General features: G+C 40.3%; 1 protein-coding gene across 8 annotated transcripts in view; it reads right to left on the minus strand.

Annotated features, from left to right (window-relative positions):
* LOC117540713 (ERC protein 2-like) overlaps positions 1 to 14,807 on the minus strand; it is a 113,610-nt gene that overhangs the window by 45,356 nt on the left and 53,447 nt on the right. For 7 of the 8 annotated variants that reach the window (XM_034207505.1, XM_034207504.1, XM_034207503.1 and 4 more), the window contains 5 exons: positions 13,810 to 13,947; positions 9,744 to 9,932; positions 4,749 to 4,790; positions 3,819 to 4,012; positions 3,500 to 3,505 (listed from right to left, as the gene is read on the minus strand). In XM_034207505.1, the coding sequence (XP_034063396.1) occupies positions 3,500 to 3,505; positions 3,819 to 4,012; positions 4,749 to 4,790; positions 9,744 to 9,932; positions 13,810 to 13,947 (569 nt within the window). Of the gene's footprint in view, positions 1 to 2,422; positions 2,478 to 3,499; positions 3,506 to 3,818; positions 4,013 to 4,748; positions 4,791 to 9,743; positions 9,933 to 13,809; positions 13,948 to 14,807 lie in introns of all 8 variants that reach the window. The other variant, XR_004568201.1, reaches the window with a different exon arrangement.

Raw genomic sequence — 14,807 nt, forward strand, 5'->3', positions numbered from 1 at the left:
TAAAATCCTCTGATTTCAAGGTTTGCACAATATATGGAATAAGGGCAAGATATGATCAGAAATAAATGCATTTTCTCGGTTGTGCAAAAAGAAAGTGCAGTATAAGAAGAAAGAAGGAAAAGAGACAAGGTACTATTAGGCAGTCTGGGGTTTTATCTGAGGTGCTTGTCATGCAGTGCTGAGAGATCTAACTAAGTCTGGTTATTACTAATAGATGCTATATTGTGCTTAGGCATATATTATTGCAATATAAATACCATTTAGCTCTTGCTTTTGTATCATGTCTGCGTGTAGATGACAGGGTGAAATCAAAAGGAGGTTTAAAAAATGAAGAAGTGGTTGGTCTGCGTGTTTGTCTAAATGCTTACATGTAAGAGGATAGTGTTTACATTTGATATGTGTGGAATGAAAAACCTGTGCAGCTTTTCTATTTTCTACAGTCAATCAGGAAGTTGACAGGTATTTTTCAAAGCTAAAATGGACTTAGAAATTGGATGGACAGCTGCAAATCATACACTCAGTTTTGATTATGGGCATAGGAATAAGGCTCAACATAACATGTGTGTCTTTTTTTGCGCAAACTGTTGTTTTTTAGCAAATTAATATTTGTCCTAACCGTCAATTCCTATATAACAACCAACATACCCTCACCATCTACACTACCATCAACATGTATGCTCCTCAGTGTCAGCCTAGACACACACGTGCACACTCACACACATACATAAGTTCACATATACACAAACCTCCTTTTTCCTGAAACCCTCCCTTACATACCAGAGTGCTTACCACTTCAATAGCTGTGACATGGTGAAACTGGGAGGCTGATTTATTTCTCGAAATCTAGCTCCCACATTTCCACAGGATCGTGAAAACTATAGGACTGTAACAGCATTAAGAAATATACAAAATAAATCCACTGGTTTACAATTTATAGCCGTAAGGGAAAGAAAAGGAAAATACAAAAAGGCTTTAAATTCACCCAAAACATACATTTTCTTTTTTTGTTTCCATGTTTGAACAACCTTTGTCACAAACTGGAGATTCTTCAAAGCACCAAACTCATAATAACACACTTATGGCTGATGAAAGTACTACTTGATTAAATTCATAGGGAAATGATCAGAATGATTCACTCCTAATGTGTCATACTAAGATACTTTTTCATTTTAGTCTACCATATGTGCACAGACTGCTCCAAGAGCTCTGTAACCACCACGGCTTTCAGGGCTCTACTTAACAAATCCAACTACTTGCATTAGTGTTAACAGCTGATACAGATGCTTTCCTCAAAGCCTGTTCAGTGTCTCTGATCACTTAGGCAGATTAGCTAGGATTTGCACCTACACACAAAGCAGTAAATAAAACACTAACAATAAACTACCTGATGTTATCACTGAAGACTTACAGTAGATCACGAGGAGCTCTAGGCAATGAAAGAGCTGCGAGTGAGCCTCCCTTGTGCTGGAAGGTATTTATTACAATGACCTGCTGACTACATTCATCTTTGACTCTCTCTGCATCACTGCCAACTGGATGAGAAAGTGTATATTTCCTCATCTGTTCTTCTCTCTCTCCATTCAGATAGTGGTTAATAGGCCATCTGACCGAGTTCCAACAGAAACAGTCTGATTAAAAAGACATCCATCCTCTGCCCAGACACGTCTTGCACTGTCTTACACAGAAGTCCAATCAGCACACAGACACAACTGTCCACCCATGCTGTCACGTAGCAACATGTGCACAGAAACACACAAGCACCATTTATTGTGTCTGTGTTTGTGTCAAATGTATTTGTTTAATCTGAATTTCCAGTGATAAAATAAAAATATTATAACTATAATAAGTGGATGCTCCACTGTATTCTACAGATGGCATTTAACTTACAGAAAGTGAAAATGAAGTGAGTGTTCATAAAACAGCCATTTCTTGGGTTCTGCCTTCGTTGCATGTCATAGAACTCCCACCTCTCCCCTCCCTCCCCATTTCTACACTGTCCTCTGTCAAGTAAAGGTTGAAATGCAAAAGCAAATGTATTTTATTTACATTACAGCAGCAGTGTTTAACTGCAGTGGATCCTCCTCTGATAACCTGCAGCTGACATGTATTTGACCTCTGACCCCTACATGCTGACCAACAGGGAGGGGTCAGACAAATAGAAGTGACTGTCTGACATGAAACAGCACCCCGATACGATAGACAAATTGAGGTGAACTCTTCAGCCTCCGGACACCAAACACTGCACACAGGAACTAACTTACAGTGAGCACACACATGTGCATGCGCACACTCTGGTTACAGGTGCATGTGAGTAGCAGACATGTAGAGGTTGTTATGACGCATGCACAAACACATTGAAACAGAGAGTAAACTGTGTGAACAAAGTCTACGGGAGCTACTGTATCCCTGTTATATTTAATACCCATGCGTTCCCACACAGTTTGAGTCAGCACACGGTATCCCTGCCAGAGTGCAGTCTGTAAAACGGGTAATGAATGAGGCAGGAAACTATGTTGGATTCAGTACATACAGCCTAACCAGATGCATTAAAAGCCATTCAGAATTATATTGAACCTTATGGGGCCAGTTAGTGTTGAAATCAAATGTTTTTGCACATACTTCTTTCACATTCATGGTTTCTTTTGTGCAGTTGGCGATTGACCAATAGAGAAAGCTCCCACTGTCAATCTACACACATGCCAACAAGCACACAAACAGCTTCAAGTTAAGATCCACTTTGTACGGAAACAAGACACACGAAAACATAATTGTACCCTACTTTTTTGCACATGCACACATGAAGTGAATACACACACAGACACCAACTTGCAGTACCTTTGTGTTGGCACTAAACAACCTCTCATTTGGGCATATATATAAAACATGCCAATCCATAAATCAGATGATAATTGAGTAGTACTGTGCCAGTAATAAACAGAGTAGTATAAACAGCCAGTGTCTGGGCTGGATACACCACCTCCCACTGGCATGCTGCTGTCTGCCTTCCTGGCAAACTCAAATACACAAACACAAACACACACATACACAGGCAGGCACACAAACACACAGACATGCACACACACAGACACACGCTGAATGCCTTTACAGTAATGCAAAGACATACCCAAAACCACTTACCTGTTGGGTTTACAGCCACGTATGTGAAAACACGGAATGACATGAAGGAAAACACACATGATAGCAATGAAATGGGAAGAAGCTTAGCGGAATTCAACACAATAGAGAGGCTATAAGTCTCCAGTGACATAAGACAGGAAACATATAAAGTCTCTCATTGTGTTATTGCGGTGACAGGAATAAGGACTGCGATTTTTTGCTGTAAATGCATTATCCATTTACTGTCCCAATGGGATAGTCAATTCTCCCTGGGAATTAGATTTGAGCCAAAATTCCTCAATTTATAATAACCTAAAATGTCATTCCATGATGTCAAAAGTGATGGCTACTGACAGTGTTGGTGATATTAAGAAATACTTACCCAGGTCTGCAGATACATGAAACAAATGATAAGAAATGAAACCAAGTGATTAAAAACCTCACGTGCATAGGTCACAATGTGCATTTCTAGTTTCTAGTGTGATTACATCAGGCAAAAGGCATGACAGCGTGGAAGTGGTTTCAAGTGCAGGGAGGACACAATCTAGACAGTTTATGTCTCATGGATTACTCTTTTATACACCACTTAGGAAAGATTTGAGATCTGAGAAAGATCCGGTCACTTGGAAGGACACTGCTCTCTGAGGACACCCACATGGTGTGTTGTTATGGATATATATGATTGAAGTTTGGACCCTCACCTCTCAAGGTCAGCAATTTTCTTCTCCTTGAGCAATTTGTCCATTTCAGCATCCCTCAGAGCCATCATTAGCCTCTCAACCTCCACTTGTGATTTCCCAGAATCCTCTTTATTGCGAGCCACTTCCTGCTCCAGAAGCCTCAGACGGTCTGTGATGTCTGGACACTTCCGGACTGCTTCTTCTATGTTTTGGGTCTTGGGGGGAAGAAGAGGATACATGAGAGAAAGTAATATCCTGCATGGATTATTTAGGCCATCTCATACAAGGCTTTTCAAGGGCTGCTCTTTTTAAAGATTATTTTGTTTAAACTTTGTCATATACTTCAACACGCATTAGCCTTAGCTGGTCTTTGTCAGCAAATAACACACTCTTCTTCTGTACTCTTTATAAACCACCTACAGATTTATTTTGGATAATTTCAGCATTGCAAAATATGAATTAACTAAGTTAGTTAGTCAATAGAATGTACAACACAATCATGAAGCTGCACCTTAAAAAACAATATATTTCTAAGTGAAAAACCTCAAATGTTACTTGTATTATGGTATGATAGAATTATGGAAAATATTATGCTAATACCTCAATATGCTACTTTGTTAACTGTAAGTATTAGCATGCTATCCTGTTTCAGGTGAAAGGCCAACTCTAGGGGATAAAAGCTGAGCGTAACAAAGGACACAGGAAGTTAATAAACTACAAGTGAGGCTGTGGTGCAGCTGAAGTATGACCAAGCAGAGTTAAGAATGAAAGGGAACGGTTTAAAATGAAGGAAAGATATGACTGATGGATGTTGAGCTAAGCGTGACAAAATACAGCTCAGACAGATAAAAGTTAGTCTGGCAACAGAGAGCAGAGCATCTGAGATGTCCTAAAATGGCCTCACACGAGCACCAACAACCAAGAAGCATTAAATACAGTAACACAACTTACTGTGGGGCTTCGTGCTGGGGGTCCATCTACTTTGGCTGTTGCCTAGAAGGCAAAGTAAAAACAGAGTTTAAGAACCAGGTACAATATACCATTTTACATTTTCTAAGACTGAAGATTGGAGACTGACTGTAACTGTATACAAGGTCAGTTAGGTCCTGAAGATGTGGTCAGGGTCACCGTCTATCTGAAGCAGAACCAGTCTGTGCCTTCATCTGCTATCATCATTTCATCATTTCATCACCCCCCCCCCTTCTCCTCTGCTGACTGATTTTGTGTGGTTTGTGTCTATCAGTTGCCTCCCTGGGGCGTCTGTCAGTAGAGTTTGGAGTTCAGTCATTATCATTATAAAATTACTGTCTCTCTCTGTATGGCTGCGATTTTATGAGACCACCAAACCTCTCCAAAAGTAAAATGTTGAAAAAATAGAGAAACACTGATGAATTCTTTCTTCTCTGAGAAAAATATCCCAGAGGAAGTTTGTACCCTAGAATTATCTTTCTCTCTACTTGTCTCTGTTTCGCTTGGTCTTTACTCTCTGTCTACTGTGTTTGTGAAGATTGGTTAACTTGTTGAAACAGCTGAGGCCACTCGTTTAAACATCATCAAGTGAGAGCGCACAAACACACACAGCAATTTATTGTCAGGTCTACATAGGTCTGGGGCTGTACATGTAGCTATGCTTGAGTCTGTTATTAAAAAAAAACAAAGAATGACTGTCAACTATTACCGTTAGCCAATTCTTTACCATTTAAAAAAAAAACTAGATGAACCAATTGTATACATGGGCCTCTGTATATGGGAGATACAGCCATGGGCACATGTTTTTTAGATACAGTCAGGTAGCTCAGCAATAAACCGTTTAAACCATTTATTTAAAACACACACTTACTGTATAATGTCTATGACTTTTGTTTTATTTTAGTCCTGCCCCGGGTATATATATGAGTTTGACTGACTGTCTACAATATATGTGCCACATGTGACCTAAAAAGCCCCATAAGCTTGTCACTGTACTGCCTGTGTATACAGACAAATGCCTTTACTGGATATTAAAAACAGTGAACTAGAGATTGAAAACAAGTGAAAAAGGGGTAAAAGTTGGTCCTCAGGAAGGAAAGCAGAGTCATTGTTTTAACTCCTCCTCACCCCCATTACCTCTGCACCTAGCCTCACACACACATCAAACCCAATCTGAGCTTACACAAAATGCATTAAGGCTAAGTAGACCAGAGTTTATGTTCTTACGTTGGAAAGTACAGAGAGGGGAAAAGCAGGGGCTAAAAGACGGCTGGTCCAACAGGAATTAGTGATATTATGACAGGAGGGGGAAGGCCAGTAAAGATACGATTACATATTTGGTCACTGAAATTATTATTATCATTCCTGGAAATGTCTCTGAACTGTAAATATTACAAATAAGTTAAATATGTGTGGCCACCATGGATCTAAACTGGGTCACAGGATACCTAGCACCTATCTTTTTTACTCCTGAGGGTAATAACTGTCTCGAGTATATAATATATCTTAGATATGACAGGGTTCTATCTCATTAAGATAAGTCAGTGCAAACAATCAATGTCTGATAAATCGAATCTTCATATTTTCTCCCAATAAAAAAAGGAATAGGAAAAAGTGTCATGTATGTATCATAAGGATAAGACATTTGCCTGGTTGGAAAAATAGTTTTTTGAATAGGACAAAAGTGAGTTGAGGTGTGGTGCCTCCTTGCTGATTTACGCCAACCCTCTCTGAAAAGGTCACAGCCTTCCCTTAGGTGCTTTACAATTTTCTCTTTGAAGAACTAGTGTTTAGTTTCAGAAGTCCTTTATTAACTTCGGAATCAACAAATACTGTTTTATGGGAAGTGGATGAGGAGGCAGTGAAGTCAACAAAGCTCTGAGGTCAAGATAAAAAGATCCACTAATAGCTCGACTGAGTCAGCGATACAAACATCTGCAGATACAGTGTGTGGGCCACAGCATATCTGCATGAGGTAAATGGCCGTCAGGCAAAAAGCTTATCCCTCAATGTTCGTATGAATTTCAGAAATATGAGATTATCGTCAATTGAGGCTATTGCTAATACAACTTTAGAGTTGTTTTAGAAGCTTTAAAGCATTTACTATAAGAAGCTGGTTTGCAAAATAAAATGTATTATTCAGATTAATATTTTGTGGAGTGTCACAGCAATATTTAAGTTGCATTAACAAAAGGGATTGAGGGTTTGAACACATTTTCTTAGGATTTTTTTAATTTAGCTAATTAAGACCAAACATAATTTGCTGTCTACTTTTAGGTCAACACTGGATGAGTCTTTATAGCAGAAATATTTTTTTTAAGTAGTACAATAACATCATTTTGTTTTCCACCAACAAATGTCTGCCCATTTCAAGCAAACGATTGGAGACAAAACTATTATTGACTTTTGATGCCCCGTTTTTTGTACTCCATGATTGAAAGCTGAGCAACATTCTTGTTTTGAACAGGCTGTTTTAAAGAAAAAGGAAAAAATTAGCAGTGAAGTTTTCTATTGGTATTACATCTACAGTGTCACACACCCTTTTTGCTGCCCCCTCTGAATCTGGCGGCTCTGGTGAGGATTAGGCATCTTACTGGCGACAGGGGAGACAGACTGGGCCTTTCAGTGCCAGGGACAGGTGTAAAGGGCACCAAAGGATTTTCTCTGATGTAGAAACAATCAACAGTTGTATACATTTTAAATTACCGGTATGTTTTAAGCTTGTGAGGTTGCTTGAGGTGCACAGGGTGCGGTTTCGTACGCACGCACGCACGCGCGCGCACACACACACACACACACACACACACACACACACACACACACACACACACACACACACACACACACACACACACACACACACACACACACACACACACACACACACACACACACACACACACACACACACACACACACACACACACACACACACACACACACACACACACACACACACACACACAGAGAGAGACCTGATAAATGTCAGGCGCACTGGTGCTACCTATGAAAATGTTTAGTCGCACTTGACAGACGTTTGGTAACACTCTGGAGCCCTGCTAAAGCAAATGGCGCGTGTGAACGTATACAGTATGTGTGTGTGGAGAGTCAGTTTGATCAGAATCTAATCTCAGGCACCATGTCAGTTCACCTCTGGCCTACTGAGTATTACAGCCCTCACAACCTGTCACACTCCACTGCACTACAATAGGATCAAACACACTTTGTGACGGCTTTTGTGTCCAACTATTAGCTTTTGTTTTTATTTTATTGGGTGCCAGTCTGGAGATATCCTACCAAAAGTTGTATAGGGAAAAATCTCAAGCAAACACAAATATTGTGTGCCTTAATTGTAAAATAAATTACATACTGTATACAACCTCAATAAAAATAAACATTTGTAACACAAAGACCTTTTTCAAGGTGTTTTTCAGTATTTTCAAATAATTATAAATTGCATTAAGAACAATTACAGAGACAGTCTTCTTTGAAATAGGCAAACTAAATATGTTTTACCAATGACTAATCCTGTACTGTGACATTGTTAGGAAGGACACACGCACACACACACATACACACACACACACACACACACACACACACACACACACACACACACACACACACACACACACACACACACACACACACACACACACACACACACACACACACACACACACACACACACCACACACACACACACATACACACACACACACACACACACACACACACACACAGACCAACAAAAAGCAGTTCGCATTCATCAGACATTAGGGTTTTACTGACAACTGTTTCTTTTAGGGAAGGCACATTATTATTTTTTTATGATGATGGCAATTTAAATGACTCGGTTAGACTTTGCTACAACTTAAACACATGCAGACACTCATATATCCGCACAAACATGCATTCACCAGTTTAGTCTGTGCTGGCAGGCATGCACGCACAGGCACACAGAAAGAAACACTCACACACACATACTAACAAATATATACACACAAACATCTGTGTTTCTGAATAATCTTCAAGTTTACATAACAAGTCTGATTGCTGTCGAGTACACAACATATTCCAATTATGGCAACACTTCTGTCAGAGTGTGAATCTGCTGGCTGCAAAGAGTTACTGAGATGCTTTGCTTTCATGTGGTGCCTCGTCAACATTCAACAAGATATCATTTCACAGGAATTAAATGTGTGTATGCTTTTTATGAGAATAAAAAAAACATTCTCATAAATTCTGGCAGGGCGAGATTCTGTCCTGGCTTGTAGGCCTTGGAGAGGAAAAAGAGGGAGAAAAAAGACAGCCAGGCTTTGACTTGGCACCTGAACAGGGATAGAGGGATCTTTTACGTCCATAAATCACTCTCCCTTAATTCATCCCTTTATCCTGTGGGACAAAGTGCAGGCAGGCCCTTTGCTAGAGAGTTGCTAACAATATTGTGGATGCGCACAGGGAGGTAAGAGAGTGGAATGACTATTACAGTAGATGTACGCAGTGTAAATACAGGGTGCAAGCAGGGTATTACACCAATGCAGAGTGGTTGTAAAGTTAATTCTTTTCATTCTTTATGTACAATAAAATATAATTATAAAGTGTATTGATGTTCCTTTTGAGATTTCAAAAGTAAAATATTTCGAGAAATGTGTTTGTTTTATGAGGTCTGATTAGCTCATTTACGAGACTGACACAAGTGTGGAAGCATGTGCAATTCTGTTATGATGTGGATGCCGATGAAATATTGATTGCCGTTTGTCTGCAGTCCACACACATACCAGACTACCAATCCTGTGTACAGTGCTCATACTGTATCCACACGCAAAGTTTGAACCACAGGGTTTGTTTTGGATATTTTAAATTTTAAATAGCCAACACATATTTACCTGAACTACCAACAATGCATGTCACGCACCTTTTTCTATTTACAAAACATCACATTCTATTACCTTGATCAAAACAATCCATACTGACCTCTTCATCAGGCCTCTGGTTTGTGGACAGGACGGGGATGGCAGGCTGACTCTGAGTCAGTTTCAGGGGCTGCAGTACTGAAAGTTTGTCCTTTAATAGCTGGTTCTCCTTCCTCATCAGTTCCAGCTCCTCCATGCGAACCCTGTCTTCCCGCTCCTTCTGATCGCGCAGATTCTCAATCACACGCTCCTGAGTTAGTAAAAGAACAACAGATAAGAGAGGTTTGATAAGAGATGGGAGTAGGAGTATACAGTAGTAGGGACAATAGGTATTATCTGCATAAATGGTTGTTCACATTTAAAAACTGTGGGTTTTGCTCCCAGTGTGTAAAAGATTTTCAGCCCTGTGTGATTACCGTTTTATTTTCCTATCATTATAAAAAAATCGGAACCAGTCTCTGTCTGCTTAGGCTTGCCAGCATGTCTTGCAAAATCAGGCCACAGACAAACTCATAAAGGCCTGTCATAAATAATAGGGCCATAAATAATAGCAGGGACAAGAGAAGATCAGAGCAAAGTAGAACACAGAAAGATGGAGGAAGTAGGAGAAGGGTTGAGGGACAGAGATAGATTTATTGAAAACAGGTTGGACAGAACAGTAGATCACATCCTAACGGCTTCTCATCACCTGCTATTAAACCAAGCTGGAGTGTTTACATCATCATTTTCTCTTTTCTTTAATCACACTGGACAGCAAGAGGACTAAGGATTTGGCCATTGGCCTGAGACCAGGTCCACACCATGGGTGGCGAAGCATGCAAGGTGTGTGTAGTAGGTCGTGTTAAGGTGTATGTGTGTGTGTGTGTTTAGGTGTGGACTGAAGTGATTATCAAGGTGTTTACTCAGGTGTTTATTTAGGCATAGAGCACAGCTCAGCAATGACGCTTTACGATGTGGCATCGCCGCATGATTGGCAGCTTTAAACTTCGGGGTAATTGGACAAATACACCCACTAACTAGTCCTGGCACAGTAATGCACTGCATAGTGAGCTATAGATGAGAGGGTGAGAGAGAACGAACAGAGGGAGAGAGACCACATGGCTAATAGGGCCTGGGTGTTTTCCCCACATTTTGAAATATCTCTAGGATGGAGTTCAGGGAAAATGTGATAATTAAATCTGCCTTTATAAGGCTTAAGTATGGAGCATACTATACATAAACAAAACACAAACACACACACATAACATCACAGACAGGGACACACACACAAACAAACACACACATACACACATACTGTACATAAAAGCACCAAAGAGCAGGGCTCGATGGGCACAATGCCCTCGTCTGTTAATTAGAACCACAGTACTGTGGCTGGCGACTGGCTCCAAGAGCAGGTTTGTGACAGGGAGTGTGATTAGCAACACACACACTCACTCTTGTAAACACATTACACACACCCTGTGTTGACCACAAAGTCTGAAAAGCTCGCCAATGTTCTCCTCATCACAGCTGAATTATATGTAGGCTGCATCAGAAGTGGTTTCTGGGTAAACAGATGGGCCAAGGCAGAAAAGGGATTTGCAGTTTATAATGCCATTATGCTATTCATTTCAAAGTCTGTCGGCAACAAAAACAAATTTAAGTGATAAAAGATCATTTTAAGTGAAAACATCTATGTACTAAATGAAAAACACATCAGCCAAGATCTTGTCTATTAAAAGACTGCTTTCTGAGAACACAAAGCATTTTTCCTTGTTGATTCAATGGATGCTAATTCAGTGTAGATCAAGTAAAATACAGACTTCAAATCAAAGGACATGTTCACAGCCTACTGACAAACACCCGCACATATATATGTGATCATACCTGGCTGGAACTCAAGCACCCTCCTGTCTGACTCCACTTAACCTGCTTTCCCATGATCAGTCAAAGCACTTACCATTGTGTAAAAACACATATATGTTTATTGAGTGGGCCACTGTAAGCTGTCTCAGCGCTAATGATGTTCCTCCGATTTAGAATTGCTAAAAAAAAAACATGGAGTTGATTTCATTAGATTGGAAATTGTTTGAACTTTGACCTAGCATTAACACCACCTTTCAAAATGTCAGTAATGAAGCATATCACTAGGTCAGGCAGAGCACTGAAGTCACGCTTGTATTGGCTAATTGGGATCAGCTGTTTTCAGTTCGCTTAGCAATGATTGGCTCACTCAGTTGTGGCTTGTAACATCCAATCTTTAGCAAGCAGACATACAGAGCAGATATCATAACCTTACGTTGTGTCGATGATGAAGCTCATGCTAATGCCATTTGCTGCCCCAGAACACTCCACCTCCCTAACCTCCTTTTCTTTTGTGTTTGTTTTTGGTTGATCTGACTGGGTAAACACAAGTAACACATGCTAGTTTTACACACAGACATGTATAGGCATAAACATGCACAAATAGACTATGTGCACATGGGAACACACATAAAAAAGTGGCAGCCACGGGCAAAACAAGATATATAGCTGGACACCCACATCTGTCCTAACTGGGAACTCTATACACTCTTAAGCAGCAGCAAGTGCCAACAACATGTAAACCAGCATCCATCTTTTAGCCTGCAGTGCAAACAAACATGTAAATGGGAACCATTATTTAGCCTGCAGCGCCAAAGCAATCATTTTTTAAGACTTTAGTACCAAAGAAATGTCTGCTAGCAACAACTTCAAACATTCAACAAACTTAAGCAAGATCGAGTCACACTGAAATCAAGCCAAGCTAACTACATTGCAAAAGGTTTATGTAAAAGAAAAAAACGTTTAGCTTTCAAGTTTCCCGCAGTTGCTATTTACCTGGGAATATGGCTAAATCAATGGGGTTATATTGGGTAACTGAGTCTGTGTGATGAAATGTACCGCATTTGACACCACAGTAGCCAGCAAGACCATTCATCTTTAGTATAGTGAGGCTGAGGTGAGGCTTTATGGAGACCAGCTGCTCTCTCATGTTTCCAGAAAAACAACAAAAGCAGCATGTTTACGATCAACATCCAGATCATACACTCACCCGTCCACGGATGTGAAGTGAGTCTGTTCAGTTCACCTTGATTCACATGGCAGTTCAGCTATGAGCTTTTATGCAGCAGTGTGTCTTCCAATAAATATGGGTGCTCATTATACTATTTGCCTAGGCTGTGTAGGCTAGTAAATCCAAAAATCAATTATAATGATATTTTACTAACATTGGACGGGCAATGTATAAATTACATTGAGACTTTCCAGACTTTGTCTCTCTCTCATTATGTTCACACACGGTACCAGTTGCTAATCTTTTCTTCTATATGTGTGTGGCTGTGATCAGTTATTGAATTTCCATCCCAGTCTGATCCGTTGACACTGTATTCCTCTTGCTAGCTCTGTTCTTTCTCTTCTTTTCTCATATGTCTAGCAGAAGTTACTAATTTTTTACTCAGCCTCCACCCTTACATTCCTTGACCTCTCCCTCCCTTAATTCTGGGGCCACCTCTTCCATCAGGGCTGTGCCTCTTCTGCCATACGGCTTTTCCATCCCTCCATTCCTCCCCCTTTCAAAACTTCCATCCTCCTCTTATTCTATAGATCATCGCCTCCCTATGTTCGGCTTGGTTATAGACAGAGACTAATCCTCTGTCTATGTTCACCTTAGACCTCCCCATCCCTTCTCTCCCTTACTGTTTTCTAAGAGGACCTCATCTCCTGTGGTCCCAGCCCTATAAATCTGGAGGTTGTGTCAGTAAATTATGGCAGTGAGTCATAACAAACCACGCAACTTAATTAAGCCGTATGCCGGATACCAGCTTACAGAAAGAGCAGTGTGCCTCAATGGGTAAACATTTACCGACTCTTCAAGACCAAGTGGTGGTCAAATGGTTTCATTATGTGTGTTTGTTATTGTCTGCATCTAAAACCAAGCTTTAGTTTTCTTCATTTATAGTGTGCATAATTCTTCACACCATCGACCCAGCAACTATTCTAACATAGCAACCTCAACCCTCACCTTGAGTCCGTCTTCTCGGCAGTAGGTGTTTGCCTTTTTTTAAAACTTACAACCTTTTCAACAATGCCATCCGTACCCTCGCTTCACCCCTCCCTCTTTTCTGTACCTTTTCTGATAGGGCTTCCTCCAGAGTGGAGAGGGCTGTGTCTGTGTTGCTAGAGTCAGTTTGGAGGCCTTGGACCCTTTCCCTCAACCCAGTCAGCTGTTTGTCCTTATCCTTTAACTGCTCCAACAGGTTTTCAATCTGAAAAGAGAAGGACAGAGACAAGAAGAGCTCAAGTTAGCATATTGATGTTGAAGAAGCAACTCATAATCAAAAAGGTTAAAAAAAAGTCACCAGCAGAAGAAGATACACTAGCATTTGTAAAATGTACACAACTGTACTAGCCTTGAGAAAAATGTCCCATTGATTCATTGAGAAAAATGGATTCAGACACTTTCTCCAATTTCTTGCTGTGATATTCCAATTTGGCCTGGCAGCTTAAAGATGAGCAGCAATAAAAGCCTCATCAAGACAATTAGGGTTTGATGCATGAAGAGAGAAGAAGTTAGACTTAGTGGTGTAAACAACACAACCATTAAATGGTGTGACCAAATCAGCTTCAGTACCAGTTTAGTCAAGTTTTACTAAGAGTTGATTCATCCCATTGACTGACAGGACTGTACATCTGCCTTTCTGCGGCTAACCTCATGTTGCTAAAGTGGTGGTGTTCAAAAGCCTTTATCTGATGAACATCCGTAAAACAGAACACAATCACACAAAGACACACATGCACACACACAAACACAAAGTACTCGGAGCTGTATCAGACAAAACACAAGCAGATGCAGCTGGTAGAACACAGCACGATGCAATGAGTCTCCAGAGGTCTACAAATTAGTCACAAAGGGAGAGCACATCTGGTGACAGGAGATGGTGACATGGTGACTTATAATTTTCACAAGCACACTCAACATTCCTTTATATTTCACTCGTCATCTTAAAAGGCAGTTAAATGTGCAAAGTTGATAGACTCACTGAGATGCACTGGCTTAGAGCTTTTATTTTGATGTCTCCATCTTACTCTTGTTTAGTGTTTTGTTTTTAAGAGAGACAAAGCTCCA

The sequence above is a fragment of the Gymnodraco acuticeps genome, unplaced genomic scaffold (genome assembly GCF_902827175.1).
Source record: "Gymnodraco acuticeps unplaced genomic scaffold, fGymAcu1.1, whole genome shotgun sequence".
Classification (NCBI taxonomy): domain Eukaryota; kingdom Metazoa; phylum Chordata; class Actinopteri; order Perciformes; family Bathydraconidae; genus Gymnodraco; species Gymnodraco acuticeps.